General features: G+C 37.3%; 1 protein-coding gene and 1 pseudogene across 1 annotated transcript; both read right to left on the bottom strand.

The window, feature by feature from the left end:
• Positions 1 to 5,881: 5,881 nt before the first annotated feature.
• LOC137248531 (DNA-directed RNA polymerase III subunit RPC5-like) lies at positions 5,882 to 7,271 on the bottom strand (annotated as a pseudogene).
• LOC137248532 (glycine--tRNA ligase-like) lies at positions 7,146 to 16,874 on the bottom strand (the record flags this gene model as incomplete). Its single annotated transcript, XM_067779470.1, has 2 exons — positions 7,146 to 7,936; positions 16,407 to 16,874. Coding segments are annotated over 2 exons (963 nt in total), but the record flags the coding sequence as incomplete, so codon positions are not given.
• Positions 16,875 to 19,317: the final 2,443 nt, after the last annotated feature.

A 19,317-nucleotide genomic window follows, 5' to 3' on the forward strand; every position in this document is an offset into this window, starting at 1 on the left:
AGCGGATGACGTTATGGCGATCAGAAAGAAGCAAAAGGCAGCATACGCAATCTACGTGCGATGTTCAGCGTCTATATCTGCTGAGGCAGAAAAATATAAGAAGGATGAAAAGAACGTCAACCCTGAGCAAGAACCTCATGGGCATAAAATTCGCCTCCCTGCTTGCGATACGGAAGTTTTTAAAGGGGATTATCTGTCTTGGCCAACTTTTCGCGACCTTTTCACGGCAATTTATATAAACAATTCCAGCTTGAAAGGGGTGGAAAAGTTATTCCATCTCAACAACAAAACGCAGGGCGAAGCAAAAGATATCGTTAAAAAATGCCCTCTCACAAATGAAGGTTTCGAGATGGCCTGGAAAAACTTGTGTGAAAGATACGAAAACAAACGTATCTTAGTTAACACACAACTACAAATTTTATTTAACTTAAAAAAGGTAGAAAGTGAGTGTGGCAGTTCAATAAAAAAGCTGCAAAATGATATAAATAATTGTATTTCGTCCCTCAAATGCCACAAAATTGACACTTCCAATTGGGACGCAATCCTGACCTATCTATGCTCAACCAAGTTACCAGAGAGCACGCTGGCTCTTTGGGAGCAAAGTATAGACCATAAAATGGACATATCCAAGTGGGAGGATATGGATAAATTCCTGTCTAATCGGTTTCAGACACTTGAAACAGTGTCTGGTTTTACAGGGCATGCCACTGCGAAAGTGCAAAAACCAAACGCGTCGCGACAATCGTTAGAAACCCCTACGAAAAGACTTGGTGCTTTTCAAACGAAAGTATCCAAGCAAACAATAAAATCAATTTGTAAAATGTGTAAATCCCCTGAACACAGATTACGCAACTGTTCACGCTTTTGCGAGTTAACCCCTCCTGAAAGGATTAAATTCATAAAATCTACAAGTGGTTGTCTGAATTGTCTATCCCCAGGACACACAGTGACCAGATGCACCAGTTCCTACAACTGCAATACGTGCCACTCTCGTCACCATACGCTCCTGCATGCGGATACCCTACAGAAAAACACCACCTACAACCCGCCCCAACACTCCTACGATAATAGGCCCTCTACTTCTAGACAGGCATTAGCGAGACAGGAATCAGAAAAACCAGGGTCAAACGGGAACAAAAATGTGACATCCTGTCATACGAATTCCAGCACAGGTGTGCTATTAGGAACTGCTCGCGTACACATTCACCATAATGGTACCGACTTCTCCGCGCGGGCATTAATTGATTCAGGGTCTGAATGTTCCTTTATAACTGAAAGACTGAAACGCAGAATCAATTTGCCAGCGAGGAAAATGCATGCCCAAGTTTCAGGCATCACAAATGCGGTGTCAGCTCAGGTGAAAGAGGCATCCAAAATTGAATTACGTTCACCAGTGGATGCCTGCTTCAGCCTGACTACACCCGTTCTAGTCCTAGCCAAACTCACTGGGAATCTTCCATCCTGCCATATCAATGCCATGACTATGCAGGCATTCCCAGACTTGGTGTTGGCAGACAAGAGGTTCTACATCAACGAAGACGTAGACCTCATACTTGGAGGAGACGTATATCCCCAAATTATACTGAGCGGTCTGAAAAAGAATGTACTAAATACACTTTTGGCCCAAGAGACAGTGTTCGGTTGGATACTAACCGGTCGCATCGAAGCACCGAGTCCAACGAAGAGCATCATGTCATTTTATAACGAGGTTGCATTGGACAACCAATTAAAAGCTTTCTGGGAGATAGAAAATGTTCCCAAAAACAAAATGCTTAATGAAGAAGAAAGGTATTGTGAACAACTATTTAAGGAAACGACAAAACGTGATGAAAATGGGAAGTATATAGTTTCGCTACCATTCAGGCAGGATTACCCTGAGAATATTAAATTAGGACCGTCCCTAAAGCGCGCATGTTCACAATTCTTCAGAAATGAGGGGCGATTACTAAAAAGCCAAGAGTTAGGGAAAGAATATGTTCGGGTGTTATCCGAATACGAAACGCTTGGACATATGAGAAAAATTAAAAATAATGTACCATCCGACGATTCGGATAATTATTTCCTGCCCCACCACGCCGTTGTAAAGGCGGAAAGCACCACCACCAAGGTGCGCGTCGTTTTCAACGCGTCAAGTCCTACAGCAAATGGCATTAGTCTAAACGACATACTCCACCCAGGGCCAGTACTCCAAGCGGACTTGCCTATTTTAATTCTACGTTGGAGACTGTACCGCTTTGTCTTTAATAGCGACATAGAAAAGATGTATAGGCAGATTTGGGTGACCGATAATCACGCCAAATTTCAAAGAATTGTCCATCGAACATCCCCCAACGAACCCATCAGTCTTTACGAACTAAAGACTGTCACCTTTGGTGTAAACTGCGCCCCCTACCTCGCGATACGGTCACTTCTACAATTGGCTGATGATGTAGAAAATACCCACCCAATAGCATCGAGCATACTACGCGAAAGTATGTATGTCGACGACGTTTTATCTGGAGGACATACAATAGCGTCAACTATCAAAGCAAGGAACGAGATTCGCGAAGCATTACGCTCAGCTGGCTTTCCATTGCGCAAGTGGACATCCAATTGTGAGGAAATCCTTCAGGACATCCCCAAAACGGATTTGCTCAGCGAGGACTTCCTAGCGTTTGAAGAGGCTAGCTCGTTGAAGGCACTCGGAATACGATGGAACGCGCATTCAGACATGTTTTACTTCACCGCAGGAGTTTTAGAGAATGGCGAGAACATCACCAAACGCGCAATCCTATCCGCTATAGCCAAACTTTTCGACCCTTTAGGCTGGCTTGCACCAATGGTCATAGTAGCAAAAATACTAATGCAGAACATCTGGTTAGAGGGCACCGGGTGGGATGAACCTGTCTCCCCAACTACCTTAGAACGGTGGGAAAATTTCACCCAACACTATAGCGGAATAGATAACATTAGGATACCGCGGTGGGTAAATTTTTCACCGGAAGACGACATAGAAATCCACGGCTTCTGTGACGCCTCCGAGAAAGCATATGCGGCAGCGATATATATGCGCGTGAAAAGAAACGATCAGGTTTTCATACACTTACTTTTAGCGAAAACCAGAGTAGCTCCAGTGAAAACCATCTCGCTACCACGTTTAGAACTATGCGGCGCCGTGCTGCTTGCAGAGATCATGGAATCAATATTCAGAAACATTCATTTGGGGCCAGCAAAAGTTCACCTCTGGACGGATTCAACCATCGTACTCGCTTGGATAAGAAAGCCGCCCTGTTCCTGGTCAACCTTCGTCGCACACCGAATCACTAAGATCATCGATATGGTCGGTAGAAAGGACTGGCTTCACGTGGACTCGGAATCTAATCCAGCGGATCTAGGAAGCAGAGGACTACTTGCATCAGAGTTGGTCAACAATTCGTTGTGGTGGCAGGGACCTTCTTGGCTGCAAGAAGACAATTCCCACTGGCCAGCACAAGAGACAGAATACAAAACGTCCGTTGAGGAGAAGAGGGCACAAACATATGCCACGACAAGGGTAGATCAGGGAGATATTCTCGACCGTTTTTCACACTTACCCAGGGCTTTGAAGGTTCTATCCTATGTTAGGAGATTCTATAAAAGAACGCATCCTAAAACTAAAGCAGTGTTCCAAGAAAAGTCGTGCATAATCTCAGCCGATGAGATTAAGGCAACGACTCAAGCATTAATACGAGTCTGCCAGAAACAATTTTACGGTACAGAATATTTAAAATTAAAAAATAGGGAACCTATTGATCGGAAGAGTGAAATCCTTTCACTCAACCCATACATCGACAAAGATGATATTATCAGAACAGGAGGGCGTCTAGGGGCTTCAAAAGACATGTCATACAACGAGCGGCATCCGGTCATCTTGCCTTACAATTGTAGGCTGTCTCGCCTTACCGTTATGATGGCTCATCATGACTCCCTTCATGGCGAGAACCAGCTCATGCTCCGTCTTATCCGAACCCAATACTGGATACCGAATGTCAAGACCATGATCAGAGCCATCATCCACAATTGCAAAACCTGCATTATTCACCGAAAGCAGGCACAGTCCCAACTTATGGGGACCCTTCCCTGCGAGCGGACTACTTTTACCCGCGCGTTCACCAATACCGGGGTAGACTTTGCGGGGCCTTTCGACATCAAAAGCTACCGCGGTAGGGGATGTCGACAGTCAAAAGGCTACGTATGCCTTTTCGTCTGTTTTCCACTAAGGCCATCCACTTAGAAGCCACAAGTGACCTTAGTACCCCAGGCTTCCTCGCGGCCTTTTCGCGTTTTATCGCGAGAAGAGGATGTCCGAAGAACATCTACTCCGACAATGGCACGAACTTTGTCGGAGCTTCCAGATCTCTACGATCGGAATTCAAAGCCTTCCTGGCAGAGAGCCGAGATAAAACAGTCTCCAAGTATAGCCATCAAGCATTAACTTGGCATTTTATTCCCGCTGGCGCTCCACATATGGGCGGCTTGTGGGAGGCGGGAGTGAAGAGCTTCAAAAGCCACTTCAAAAAGATCGCATCTCCCCATAAGTACACCATGGAGGAGTTCCAAACCATTTTGTGCAGGATTGAGGCGTGCCTCAACTCGCGCCCACTCAGCCCAGGGTCGAATGACCCAACGGATCTGGAACCACTAACCCCAGGACATTTCCTAACGGGCAGCCACCTACTGGCTCCGCCAGAACCAGATGCTAGTGAGAGCTCTGCCTCGATGATAAATCGGTGGCAGAAACTCAAAGCCCTCCATCATACTTTCTGCAAGCGATGGAAGGTGGAATATCTATCCGAACTTCAAAAACGAGTGAAGTGGAAGCATCCCAAAGAAAATATAAAAGTGGGAGATCTCGCTGTCATCAAAGAGGACAACTTATCTCCCAACGAGTGGAGGCTCGGTAGAGTCGTCAACGTACACCCCGGTGAAGACAACCGAGTACGTGTGGTCGACCTCTTTACCGAGAAGGGTCAAGTCCGACGACCTTTGGTCAAACTGATCCTTCTTCCCACGGAGGAGATAGATTGCGAGAGGACCAAGAGCTCCTCCTAACAATCCCTCCGTTCCTCCCTACTTTCGAAATATCCCAAACCATCCCACTCACTCGTTATTCCATAACGAGTACCAGAGAAGCCTTTACGCAGACCCTCGGTCTGCCACAGAAAACAAGGGCACTCGGCCCATAATCTTTTTAAATTTTTAAAATTTCAAACCCCAGCGCTCGTTCACCGACACAAGGCCAATCAACCACCCTAATGCAGATCTCCATCTGCCACAAAACACTTTTTTTTCAATTCTTAAAAAATCAACCCCAATTCACTCGCTCACCCCGAGCGAGGACAACAGAAAGCCTACGACAGAAGGGCGTACCGATCTGCCAGATAATCTATTCATATTTTTAAATTTCAAAAAAAACATCCCAAAATTCACTCGCTCACCCCAAGCGAGGGCACCAACAATTAGAAAAGAGGTTAAGTAACGAAAATATTTATGGAAAAAATGGAACTAGTTGTAGGTCCGCATTTCCTATTTTATCACGTTTAAATCTTATCCAGATGTATTCACTTAAGATTCTTGCTAAATCTTTAAAATAGAGTTTAGGCAGAATCTTAGCTGTTTAAACGAAAACCACCAATATTTTATTAATGAGGAAAAAATTCAATCAATAACCTTTTTGCTCTAGGAGTCTTTCTAATGAAACCTATAATGGCCTCTTATCTCGTCAATTTAACATGTGATAAAATACGAAAGTTTCGCATTAGCTGTCTACATTTTTAAGAATATGTGATGAACTTTGCATAATCTATTGATTCCTTAAAAGATTATTAAGGTAATAAACTGTTGAAATTATATCCATACCATGATCCATACGTAACAACAGGTTCATTGTTTTGCTGGAATTTTTGACTAATGTAGACAGGTATGCGTATATCGTTGCTAATATGATTTATATGTATATTGACAGCATTTTAAAAAGGAAATAAAGCAACAATAGGGTTTTTATGATACTCACCCCTGAGATGATTGGCTAGACTGGGACTTGGATTCACGAATAGGACGTTTTCGGGAACGGTTTGGAGACTTTTCGCAATCCATTTCAGTATAAGTTTGTTGAGTAGCACGCCATACCATTTCTTGGCGTGGCACAAGTTCTGGATATCTTTGTTCAAATTCTTTGTTAGGAGCTAGTAATTTAAACGCGCAACAGAATGAAGAACCTCAGCAGCCTCGTCAGGCGGTAGCCGCGTGGCAGAGATGACTTGACGCCGGTATACGTACTTAACACGAGAAAATCTGTAAAGCACATAATTTCGGGCACGTATCATAAGATCGGATGATACACCAGTTGAATTTGATATTGTATCTGCAGGATAAACTATATCGGATCGCGGTACCCAATTGCCATGAATCAATACCCCCACTTGGGGTAAAACACGTAAAACTTTCTCGATTGGAATTTCACTATCACTGCATTCCTGTAGTATGGCATTTATATCTTCAAAACCTATCATTCGTACGTCTTTTAAAATGACTTTCAGTTGGTCTGCAAGGGGCAGTGACTTCAAACTTGATTTGCTGATAACCTTAGGAGGAAGTACCGCGTCTATTCCTAAATCTTCTCCGTCGTCCGGTAAAAGTTTTTTTTATATATATTTATGTGAGGCTAGACCCAACGCTAAGTTTATTTATTGGTTTGTTGCAAATAACCTTTGCCTTTCAAGGTCTGCGGTAAGAGATATTCGTGGATGCCAACACGTTTCGCACCACGATTCTTCATTGCTTCTTTTAACATAATTTGCATAGCCTAGCTTTTCTTTGGTTTTTGTCTTTTTATTTCCAACGCTGGATTTTGCGAACTTCACTGTTACCTGCTGCAATTCTCCCTCATCATCTTCATCATTTAATGCCTTTGTTCGGCGTTTATACGCTTATCTTCTTTATCGAAGTGTAAGAACGATGGCCGTAACTGCAATAGGTTTGCCAAAGGCGTGAGGTGCAACTCTTTTCAGAAAGAATTCCAACAACCTATTTGTCAACATTGTCCAGGGAACGGCTGCTACTAAACGCTTTATATAAAACGCAGTTATATAAAACCAAAGAAGAACTAAAAAAAAATCTTTACACTGAGCGTGATTGTTTAAATCAGCAACTCAAATCCTTAAATTTGAAATTTGATTCCGTTACGGGCTCACTTGTAAAGACTAAGGGTGGAATATCGTCTTATCACAGATGTCACCTCGAAGGAGGAACATCTATTTCAGAAGTTTTTTTTTTAAGAGTATTCAAGCGTAACTAATGTTTATTATTCATACTTTTAAGCCAATATTGCGCAGCGTTAAAAAACAAAATGCATAAATTATATAAAAATATGTAAAACAATACAAAAAACACTAATATGCAATATAAAACCGCCGCTTAAAATTCACTTGGTAGCCTCTTGTTGTTCAAACACTGGATATTGCTCCATTACTTCAGACCATTTCACTTTGCCAGTGGAGAGTTCTTTAACAACATCGATAACCTCATTAATTCCAAGACGCACCTGCTTAAGGGAATCACGATCACGTAAGGTTACAGTATGTGGCTCCTTAAGAGTGTCAAAATCAATGGTGATACCAAAAGGAATGGCAATTTCATCAGTACGAGCATATCGACGACCAATAGAACCTCTGGAATCGTCGACTTTATGCGAAAGCTCAGCTTTCGTTAGTGCAGTGGATAGTTGCCGAATGAATGGATTAAATTCGGTATTGTTAGAGAGCGGTAGTATGGAGCATTTTAGAGGTGCCACCACGGAAGGTAAAGTGAAGTAGCAACGCTGTTCATCGCCCTTTCGACACTGAAAATTTTGCTCCAATAACGCATACATAATTCGTCCAATACCAAACGATGGCTCAATTACGCTGGGAGTTATTTCCTCTGTAAGGCAACCCTTATGATAAGTGTTGAGTGACCATAACATCAATCATTAAATATTAACCACGTCAATTTTTTTGACCACACCAATCACTCACCATGAGGGTTACCTTCATAAACGTCACTTCGAATGACGCCAATTAATTTCGCGCATTCAACTTGAAAAGAAGCAAAAAGTTTTCAGCAGCTCACATATATATATATATATACATATATATTAAATTTTCTAAGTTTGTGAACATCTTTATATTCAACAAATAAAATATTTTAAAAAGACTATATTTAAAAAGTAAAGTTCGTCAGTTTCTTGTTTTGGTATTAGAAGCAGTGTATGTGCGAGAAGTCTACGCAATTAATATTGTGTGCTTCACTCAAGTTGCGTTAAAGCTTTTTGGGCGATAACCTGCGTCAACTACGACGCAAGAATAAAGATGACCACGATGGTCATCTTACATGGCGACCGTGACGATGGTCGTCTTACATGGCGACCGTGGCCATGCCTGCGGCAAAAGATGGCTCCGGGGAAGAAGAAAATTCCCTGCAGTACAAAATCAATTTAAGGTTTTAAAAAAAATATATATATATGTGCGTGGGGTTGTGGACGAAAAAGTGTGTGGTGGTTGTGCTAATGCAAAAATACGTAAAATAATATAAAAGACAAAGAAAAACTTTGCAAAAATTACATGAAGTAGCATAGAATCATAAAAAGACTACAAAACATTATAAATTACAAAAAGACTACAAAAAAAAAAATCATCTTAAAATTTCAAACACTACAAAAATTACAAAATTTCTAAAAAGTACAAACAAATATATATATATCAAAAGAAAAACTACAAAAATTATAAAATTTCAAAAAAAAAAAACCAAAACTACAACGAAAAGTGGACTTTTACCCAAAAATTTACATTTAAAATACATATAAAAGAAAATATACATATATACATTTTTGAAAATATAAAGAAGTGTTAGAAAGTTGTGATGGGCTGGAACATACATACATATACATATGTATATATGAACAAAAATTTAATTTTTAATCGGCTGTACCATGCCATAACGGTGATATTAAAAACACAACCACCTGTGACGCCTTTACAGAGCACCGTTAATAGCGGTTAAATATAACCCCAAGCCATTTACTCATCCACAAAAATTCGAGAAAGCAAAAGAAGCAAAAAGACAGAAGCAAGAATGAGAGGCAGAGAAGCAGAAAAAGCATCAGTGGGTAACGGCAGCAAAGGAAGACAACAACAACAAATTTCAGCAGTATACAAGCAAAGGCAGCAAGCAAAGCAGAAAAAAGGGCGGTACAGTACCTTAAAATATACGTATATAAAATTTTAACTTTGTACATACGTAGGTAGTTTGGCTTTCTCAGTATAAATACATGTATACTATAAACTTAGCAACAATTTTTCGTAATACACATGTAGCCTTCGCATGTAGCAACACAATTTGACACTTTTGATTATAAACATACTTTTCTTAAACATTTGTTTACTACGCATGTAGCAACATACTTTTTCTACTTTAAAGACAATAACATGTTAAACTAATTAAATTAAGAAATTGAATTTTTCAAATTACTTACATACATAAAACAATTATATTGAAATATAAACATATAAACATTTAAATATCGCCAAAAATTCGAATGCACATTAAATATAATTTCAAATATACGGCCATCACATGCATATTATCACGCATATATTACTATATTCTTTCTTTTTCGAACATTAATATGGAACTGGAATTTTTTATTTTAAATGCGAACATTGCTTCGTAATAAATACAATCGAAAAAATATTTTTTTCAAATTCATACATTTTTTTTAAAACATTTTTTGGAACGCAAATTATACATCAATTTTATATGTATAATACCAAAAATATCAAATCTTTTCGCCAAAATTTTGCGATAGTTATTCAAACCTAATCAATTTTGAAAAATTCTCATTGACTTTAAATATCAACATAGACGGGTTACAGTCAATCAGGGTAATGGTGAAAATTTATTTTATCGGTGAAAGCTTACTTTTCTCTTTTTCCAATTATTTCTTCGGAAATTAAGCATCATGGATGTCTAAACATTTACATATTTTTTTTGCAACAAATACAGTGCCATTCAAATAGTTAACAATTCCTTCGAAGCATCACACGAATACAGTGTATTCCAAATATTTCAACATATCTTACATTTGCGACTCTTTTCAAACTGTGTATTATATACAGTGTCTTTTAAATATCCCAACAGTTTTTTCTCTTTGCATTATTAAACGAATACAGTGCGGTTAAAATATTTCAACATTCACTTGCATTTACAAAATAAGTCTTAAATACAGTGCCTTTCGAATATGCGAATCTTTACCATTTACCAATTAACTCATCGATTTTGAATATTTCGAATATTCTCTGATTTTTTTTTAAACAAAAAAAAAAAATTTTTTTTTAAATTACAAACCACAATTACTGAGCGAATGAATAGTTTCAACTTCATTCTTATATAAACAGTGCCTACAGCGTTAATCTTAACATTTTTCCGAATTTTTTTATGAAACATTTTTTTTTTTTTTTTTTCTGCCACGGAGGTAAACATTTTCAATAAATGTAATAAAGTTTTCAGATGTCAGTTGTCAAATGTCAGATTTTGATTCCAATTTCAAAAATTTACGCTCTAATTTCACTAAAGTTACTAAACGAGTTTTAAATAACCGATCTATCTCAGCGAAAAAATCAATAGAATATGAAGATGCTTTAATTAAAAGCTATAACCAAATCATAATACAAGTAAATTCATATTTTGAAAATCGAGATAAGCCTAGTTCAATAATCGAAAGTTTGTCAAAGTGCAGAGAACAACTCACTAAATGTTTTTCTAGAATTAACTGCAATATAAAAATACCCAAAGATCTTTCTGAATTAATACAAGAAAGCGAATCAAGTTCGGATTTTGACACTGAGGAAGAATTATCCGACGCATCGACAACTTCAGCTTACAAAGCTAGTATTATTAAAAAAAGTCACGTATCTTTTCTTGAGGATTTCCCTGGATTTTCCAATTCACTCCACAATAATAATTTAGACACAATTAGCGAAGAACAACCAACAATGGCGACTTCAGAGCAAAAGAAAACTTTTATAACTATGTGTGCATCCATAATTAGAGAAAACTACAGCGGCGATCCGCTTTCACTTGCATCCTTTATAGATAAAATAGTTTTGATAGAAGATTTGATGGAAGAAAATTTGACAAATACTTTCATTTCGTTTATAAAATCCAAGTTAGAAGGGAAAGCGCGTGAGGCAATTCCAAATGAAGTAACAACAATTCAACAAATAAAAGATGCATTAAAAAGTAGAATAAAACCTGACAACTCAAAAGTTGTTGCAGGAAAAATTGCATCGTTAAAAGTTTTTAATAATAATCATACTGAATTCGCTAAACGTGTTGAGGAACTCTCCGATGCTTTAGAACGATCATTAGTTATAGAAGGAATGACTCAGGAAAAAGCGCACGAAATGGCAGTCGAACAAACCGTCAACGTTTGTCGGCTTAACACTCGCTCAGACCTAGTAAAATCAATTTTAGCGTCAACTACGTTTACTGACTCTAAGGATGTAGTTGCGAAAATGATGGTAGAACAAAATAACCAAACAAGTGAAAGGCAGGTACTAGCGTTTAGATCACGTTATAACAGGCAAAATAATAGTTTTCGAGGTAACTTCAGGTCAAATCAATATAATAGGAACAACTTTTCGAGGTACAACAACAATTTTAACAGAAACAACAATAGCAATTATAGGCATAATAACAACAATAATTATGGCTCGCGAAATAATGGTAATTTTCGAAATAACAATAGCAGGCCCGTAAACAGAAACAACAGCAATAACAACAGTAACAACAACAATCGACGTTCAAATACTACAAATAACGCTAGTGTACGCACTTTAAACGCCAACGGCCCTCAGGAGCGAACACTGGGGGACCAGAATCTGAATTAAATAACGTTTTTCAAAATAAATCAATTTATTGTTTAAACCTGAACTACTCAGATTTTATCGAACTGAATTGCAATGACTCTTTTAAAACATGCACTTTCTTAGTAGATACACAGGCTGACATATCAATTATAAAACTTTCAAGTTTAAAACAAAATGTTTCTATAAATAACAACAATATTATAAATATAACGGGTGTTACGACAGATACAGTTTCAACATTGGGTACCATTAAAACAGAACTTTTTTATTCAAATTTTTCAATTCCACATACTTTAAATGTAGTAGATGACAAATTCAATATACCGTCAGATGGTATTTTAGGCAAAGACTTTTTGAAAAAATACAATTGCATTATAGACTATGCAAACGAGAGCATAACAATTGGCATTGGCAAAAATATTCATAAAATTTCAATTTTACATAATACAACCGATAATACATTGATAATTCCTCCTAGATGCGAAGTTTATCGCTTATTTAAGCTGAAAAAATCTAAACATCCAGTTTTTATAGACGCACAGGAAATTTGTAGTGGTGTGTTCACCGCAAAGTGTATTGTTGACACTAACAATCCGATAATAAAGGTATTAAACGTCACTGACGAGGTAAAATACGTAAGAAATTGTAACATAGTTACGGATGAAATCACCAACTATAACGTGTATAAAATCAATGATCTTTCAAAAGATTCGAAAAGGTCAGAGGAATTAAAATCAATTTTAGAAAAACAAATGCCAAACTATGCCAAACCAAAACTTCTCGATTTATGTCTAAAATATGATGATATTTTTGCACTAAAGACCGATCGTATGACACTTAACAACTTTTATGAACAGAAATTACGATTGACAGATACAAATCCTGTTTACATAAAAAATTACCGTTTACCATACTGTCAGAGAGAGGAAATTAATAAACAAGTTGATAATTTATTGCAAAACGATCTTATAGAACACAGCTATTCCAACTATAATAGTCCATTGATACTTGTGCCAAAGAAAAACCCAAATGGACAGAAATCCTACAGGATGTGTGTTGACTTTAGAGCCGTAAACAAAAAATTGATAGCAGACAAATTCCCACTTGCACGAATAGACGATATTCTTGATAATCTAGGCAGAGCCAAATATTTTTCTACATTGGATCTGTATTCAGGTTTTCACCAAATCCCATTAAATAAAGATTCTAGAGACATCACTTCATTCAGCACTGATCGCGGTGCTTTTCGATGGAAAGTTTTACCATTCGGCTTAAACGTAGCTCCGAATTCATTCTCAAGAATGATGTCAATTGCCTTTTCAGGAATTTCTCCAAACCAAGCCTTTTTATATGTCGATGATCTTATAGTCATTGGGTGCAGCGAAGCTCACCATCTTAAAAATTTAGAACAAGTCTTTCAAACATGCAAAAAATTTAATTTGCGTCTTAATCCCGAAAAATGCAACTTCATGCGTTCAGAAGTCACTTTCCTAGGACACAAATGTTCGTCAAAAGGTCTACTTCCAGACGATTCCAAAATAATTGCAATAAAGAAATATCCGAAACCTTCCGATAAAGATGCAGTAAGACGATTCGTGGCATTCGCCAATTATTACAGAAGGTTTATACCAAATTTTGCTTCCATAGCAGCACCTTTAAATAAACTTAGCAGGAAAAGAGTGGAATTTAAATGGGATCAATCATGTGATATAGCATTTGAAAAACTTCGAAAATCTTTAATTTCTCCTCAAATTCTCCAATACCCAGACTTCAAAAAGGAATTTATAATTACTGTCGACGCTTCAAAAATTGGTTGTGGTGCCATTTTAAGTCAAAATAAAGATGGCATTGACTTACCAATTTGTTTCGCGTCCAAATCATTTAATAATTCAGAACAAAAGAAATCAATAATTGAGTTAGAGCTTTTAGCTATATTTTTTGCAATAAAACAGTTCAGACCATACATATATGGCACACACTTTACAGTCAAGTCCGATCATCGTCCATTAGTTTACTTGTTCAATATGAAAGATCCCTCTTCAAAACTTTCACGTATCAGACTTGAACTGGCAGAGTACAACTTCACTATTGAATACATAAAAGGTAAAACGAACGTAGGAGCAGATGCACTCTCTCGCATCACAATAGAAGAAATAAAAAATTCAGGAACATCAATTTTAGCAGTACAGACAAGATCACAGACAAAACAAGAACAATTAATGCAACAAGAAATACTCAAAGAAGAAAAAGTAAAAGAAAACATAAAATTACAAGTTTATGATAATTTTTCAAACAAATTTTCAAAGAAAATACCCAGAGTAAAATCACAAATAAATTATGATAAAAGTGGTAAAATTACGAATTTTGAATTAAATGCGCATTTAAAACACAAAAAGATTGAGTTAATTAAGGTTGCGTGTGCTAACAAAATAATACATTTAGATGAATTACTTTTGAAGCTACAAAAAGAAGCTGGCAAGCGCAATATTAATATAATTGAATTGCAAAAAAATGATAATCTTTTTAAATATTTTTCGATATCAGATCTGAAAACCACTGGGAATAAAATTTTAAAACATTTAGAAATCGTCCTAACCGAACCCGTAGAAACTGTGACAGACGAAGACAAAAAACAACAATTAATAACAACTTACCATACCGACCCAATTTTAGGAGGACATTTCGGTAGCAAAAAAGTTTATGCAAAACTCAGAACCAAATATTATTGGAAAGGCATGACGCGCGATATAGCGAAATTTGTTAAAAACTGCGAAAAATGTCTTTTGAATAAGGTTAAGCCAAAAACAAAAGAAAATTTAGTCCTAACCGAAACACCATGTAAGCCATTCGACATTGTTGTCATTGACACTATAGGACCTCTACCTCAATCCGATAATGGTAACAAGTTCGCTGTCACCATTATATGCGATCTCAGCAAATACTTAGTAACGATTGCGATACCTGACAAAAGTGCAAAAACGGTCGCATCAGCTATTTTTGAAAATTTCATACTAATATATGGCATTATGAAGACGATTAAAACCGATTTAGGTACCGAATACAAAAATGAAATTTTTTCAGAGTTAACAAAACTATTAAAAATAGAACATAAATTTTCCACAGCGTACCATCATGAAACTCTTGGCACAGTAGAGCGAAATCACAGAGTTTTCAATGAATATTTAAGATCTTTTCTAAATCCCAATTTTTCCGACTGGGATGTTTACTTGAAATATTTCACTTTTCTTCATAACACAACAACAAACACAGTATTCGATAATAAATTCTCACCATATGAATTAGTATTTGGCAAAGCAGCTAATTTACCAAAAGAACTGCAAACCGATAAAATAGACCCGATTTATAACATAGAAAACTATTCGAAAGAAGTTAAATTTCGTTTTCAAAAAACTCACGAATTAGCGAATAAAACAGTTACAGAACACAAATTAAAAAATCAAACCGGATATAACAAAAGTTCACAACCAATATCTGTCAAGGTATTTGACAAGGTATTGCTTGAAAAAGAACCCCGCGACAAGCATAGTAGTATCTATATTGGTCCGTATACCGTAATAGGTATTGACGGCGTAAACGTCACGTTAATTGATGACGAAACGAAAAAGAAAAAAATAGTACATAAAAATAGAATAAGAAAAATTAATTAAATTAAATTTTTAAATTCAAGATTATTTAAAGTTAATCTCTATTGTTAAATTAGGAATAAAATGTTTTTCTTCCAAACCTGGGAAAAAAAAAGACAATGAATTCAAATAAAATTAAACAATCATTAAAAATTAAGAACTTAATTCATACAGTAGAATTAAAACACAAAAAAATTGTTTTTAATTATAAAAATTAAATTTAAGTCCTACTTTAGAATTAGACTTTAGAATTTCATTTTTAATTTAGATCTAAACATAGATGTAGATTTAAATTTAGTTTAACAGTCTTAAACTTTTATTAAGATAAAATACATCACGTTTGGGACAGAAGAATTTGGCCAATTCTTCTTTTCCAAAGGGGGATGATGTAAGGCAACCCTTATGATAAGTGTTGAGTGACCATAACATCAATCATTAAATATTAACCACGTCAATTTTTTTGACCACACCAATCACTCACCATGAGGGTTACCTTCATAAACGTCACTTCGAATGACGCCAATTAATTTCGCGCATTCAACTTGAAAAGAAGCAAAAAGTTTTCAGCAGCTCACATATATATATATATATACATATATATTAAATTTTCTAAGTTTGTGAACATCTTTATATTCAACAAATAAAATATTTTAAAAAGACTATATTTAAAAAGTAAAGTTCGTCAGTTTCTTGTTTTGGTATTAGAAGCAGTGTATGTGCGAGAAGTCTACGCAATTAATATTGTGTGCTTCACTCAAGTTGCGTTAAAGCTTTTTGGGCGATAACCTGCGTCAACTACGACGCAAGAATAAAGATGACCACGATGGTCATCTTACACCTCAACATGCACCGTTTTGGAACTATGCTTCACGGAGATTGTATCGGGAGTTAGTTTGAATTCGTTACCAGTTTGTACATTAAGCACATATTCTTTTTTGCTTTGCAAATCTTGCTCCACTGCATTTACTTCGTCTAACGACAATTTCGCCAATACATCTGTAATAGTTTTTGCATCCTTTTTAAACGTTTTTCCTAGCGTTTGTTTGTTGGGCACAATTTCCGAAACCTCCACAGTTTTGGGTTCAGGCAAACGTTTCTCCGCAACCAATCGTACACCTGTGGCTTGTGTATGCTTACCCAAATCGTAGGCAGAACGATCAGCACAACCAACACATTCTACCCAGCCATAACTGGTGAGGCATTCAGCATCCCAACAATCACAAGCATAATGTGCCATTTCATTATTCATATGTTGGCGAAAGCGTAAGCATTCTGGTTTAATACCTATGGTCATGAGAAATTGATGTTAAACGCGCTGTAGCCGAATTGAAACCACGTAAAAAGTTATTAGAAGATCGAGAGCTGGAATTAACACCTAGTGTTGTAACGTTCGATCGTTCAAAGATGGAAGATTTACTTAAGCGACTCTTCTTCTACGATCAAAGTTTTGCTAAAGACTAAGGGTGGAATATCGTCTTATCACAGATGTCACCTCGAAGGAGGAACATCTATTTCAGAATTTTTTTTAATATTTTAACTAAAAATTTATTAGAAACCACCCAATCACTGAATTCGGTTGAAAATCTCATTTTCATACCCTTACACTTTTTCTCAGTTTTTTCCTTCTTGCCGTTTGTAAAGCCCACGAGTACGACCAATTCAATTTTCGCAGCAAGCGTACTCCACCACGCGTAAAACGAAAAGAATGAAACAAACGGCGCCATGAATCGAACGATCCGTTTACCGTTTGCTTCAATTCAGAGAAATGTACATATTTACGCAGGAATGTTCATATTTTCTTGTCTGGTATACATATACCAGGGCGCGGACTTTTTATAAAAGGAAGGTTGGTAAACGAGAAATGAAAATAGCAGTAGGAATTGGTAGTTTATTTGCGTGGAAAACAATACGTGTTATTGAATCATCTTGAATTATTCACCATTTATTGTAAAACAAATAAAGCAAATGTCGGGGAAATAACACTTGTAAAAACATGTACACAAGACAAAATCAATGTAAATTTGTACATACACAGCTTAGGTCTTAGGATACTCATTATTTCCTGAAATACACAAACAAAACATACCAAAACGTCTGACAACCACAACAATTTTCCAATGTACCAAAAATACTGCCGCAAAATAACTGATTCGGCAGTTTTCGTTTACGTAAAACTGTATTGTAGTTCAAACTCTTCACCAAAAAAAAAAAAAAAAAAGAAAAAAAAAAATTTAAAAAATAGGGCAGTAAATACTCACGTGCTCAGTTACTATATTTCTCTAATCAAAAAAAATGCATTTCCTGTTTAAGTTATTCACAAATTTGTCAAAATTGACTGATTTGGTCATTATCGCCTCCTAATATTAGTTGGGTGGGCTCGGCAATTCAATACTGCAATGCAGTATACGTTTTCAGTGCGAAAATACTGAAATATTGGTAGAATCTAAGTTTTGGTAGCAGAAGTAGTAGAAAATGAAAAATGGGTCAAAAAGGTTGGTCAAACTACCAATGCGGTAAAGTCCGTGCACTGACTGCCCATATACTTATACCAACGTATGTACATATATATGCCGAGTTAAATGTACATTATGTTAGGGATGCATAAAATGATGCAAACGGGTACCCAAAAACCCGTTTCCGGAAAAATCGGTACCGGAGCCAAATACCCTTCGGGCACCGTGTCGTTTGCTAAACGCCATCAATGATACAGGACTACAAGCGTACTTGGGAAAGGTTGAATAAATAACCGAAAGGTAATACAAAAAGAGAAAAATTATACATTCTACAACTGATTCTCCTCATCCAAAACGAACATTTTTTTATTTTTTCTTTACATCGCATACAATTTTGCTGTCCAAACATTTTTTTTGTGGCGGGCAGGGAAGTTGTTGGGTTTTAGCACCAACAACACAAATAACAGCGACTCAAAAGAACCCACGCTATACACTTTCTACCCGGTTCGGCACCAGAATGTGTGAACCGAAAATCGTAAATGCTCATTTTCTGCAGCACTAGTGTGCCCGTGGCCAACTAAAACGCTGCCGGGTGACACAAAATAAACAAAATAAGGCACTAAAGACCCAGGCACATAACGTGCGGGGAAAGAGGCCATGCACATAATGCACGCCACATATGAATAATTTTTTTTATGCAGCGACAGATGTTTCCCCTTATGCAAGCGTTAATAAAATTTCCCAAATCCCCAATAATACAACTAGGGACCACTCGCCCCTGCACTTTGACAATGACCCGACCCATTGAAACCTATTTCACTCCTTTCAGGAAAATGGGTCGTTTTGCCGCTTTAAAACGAAACGCTGCCAAGAACGTCATGCGTTATACGTCGGAATGCCGCGCTTGTTTCAAGCAACATCCCATACGCCTGTGCCCCATCTTTCGGGCCAAAAAACCCGAGGAGCGTCTTTACTTAGCGATCCGCGGGAGCTGCTGTGGAAATTGCTTGGCTCTAGACCACCGCTCTAACGCATGCCCAAGCCAAGGCCGATGTAAAAAATGCGGCGAAAAACATCACACGATGCTTCACATCTCCTCGATTGATGAAGAGGAACAGCTACTCCACGAAGCCCGCTCCAAGCCATGGAGTGTACAAGTTGAGGAGGAGCTGGAATCACCCCGTGAGCGGATTGACGACTCCATATCGTTATATGCGTCAGATGCTGGAACGGAGACTGGGCCTCTTCGTCCAGCTCGAATCCACCGAACCGGAGCGGAGACTCGGTCTCTTCGCC

Source organism: Eurosta solidaginis, chromosome 4, assembly GCF_040869045.1.
Source record: "Eurosta solidaginis isolate ZX-2024a chromosome 4, ASM4086904v1, whole genome shotgun sequence".
Taxonomy (NCBI): domain Eukaryota; kingdom Metazoa; phylum Arthropoda; class Insecta; order Diptera; family Tephritidae; genus Eurosta; species Eurosta solidaginis.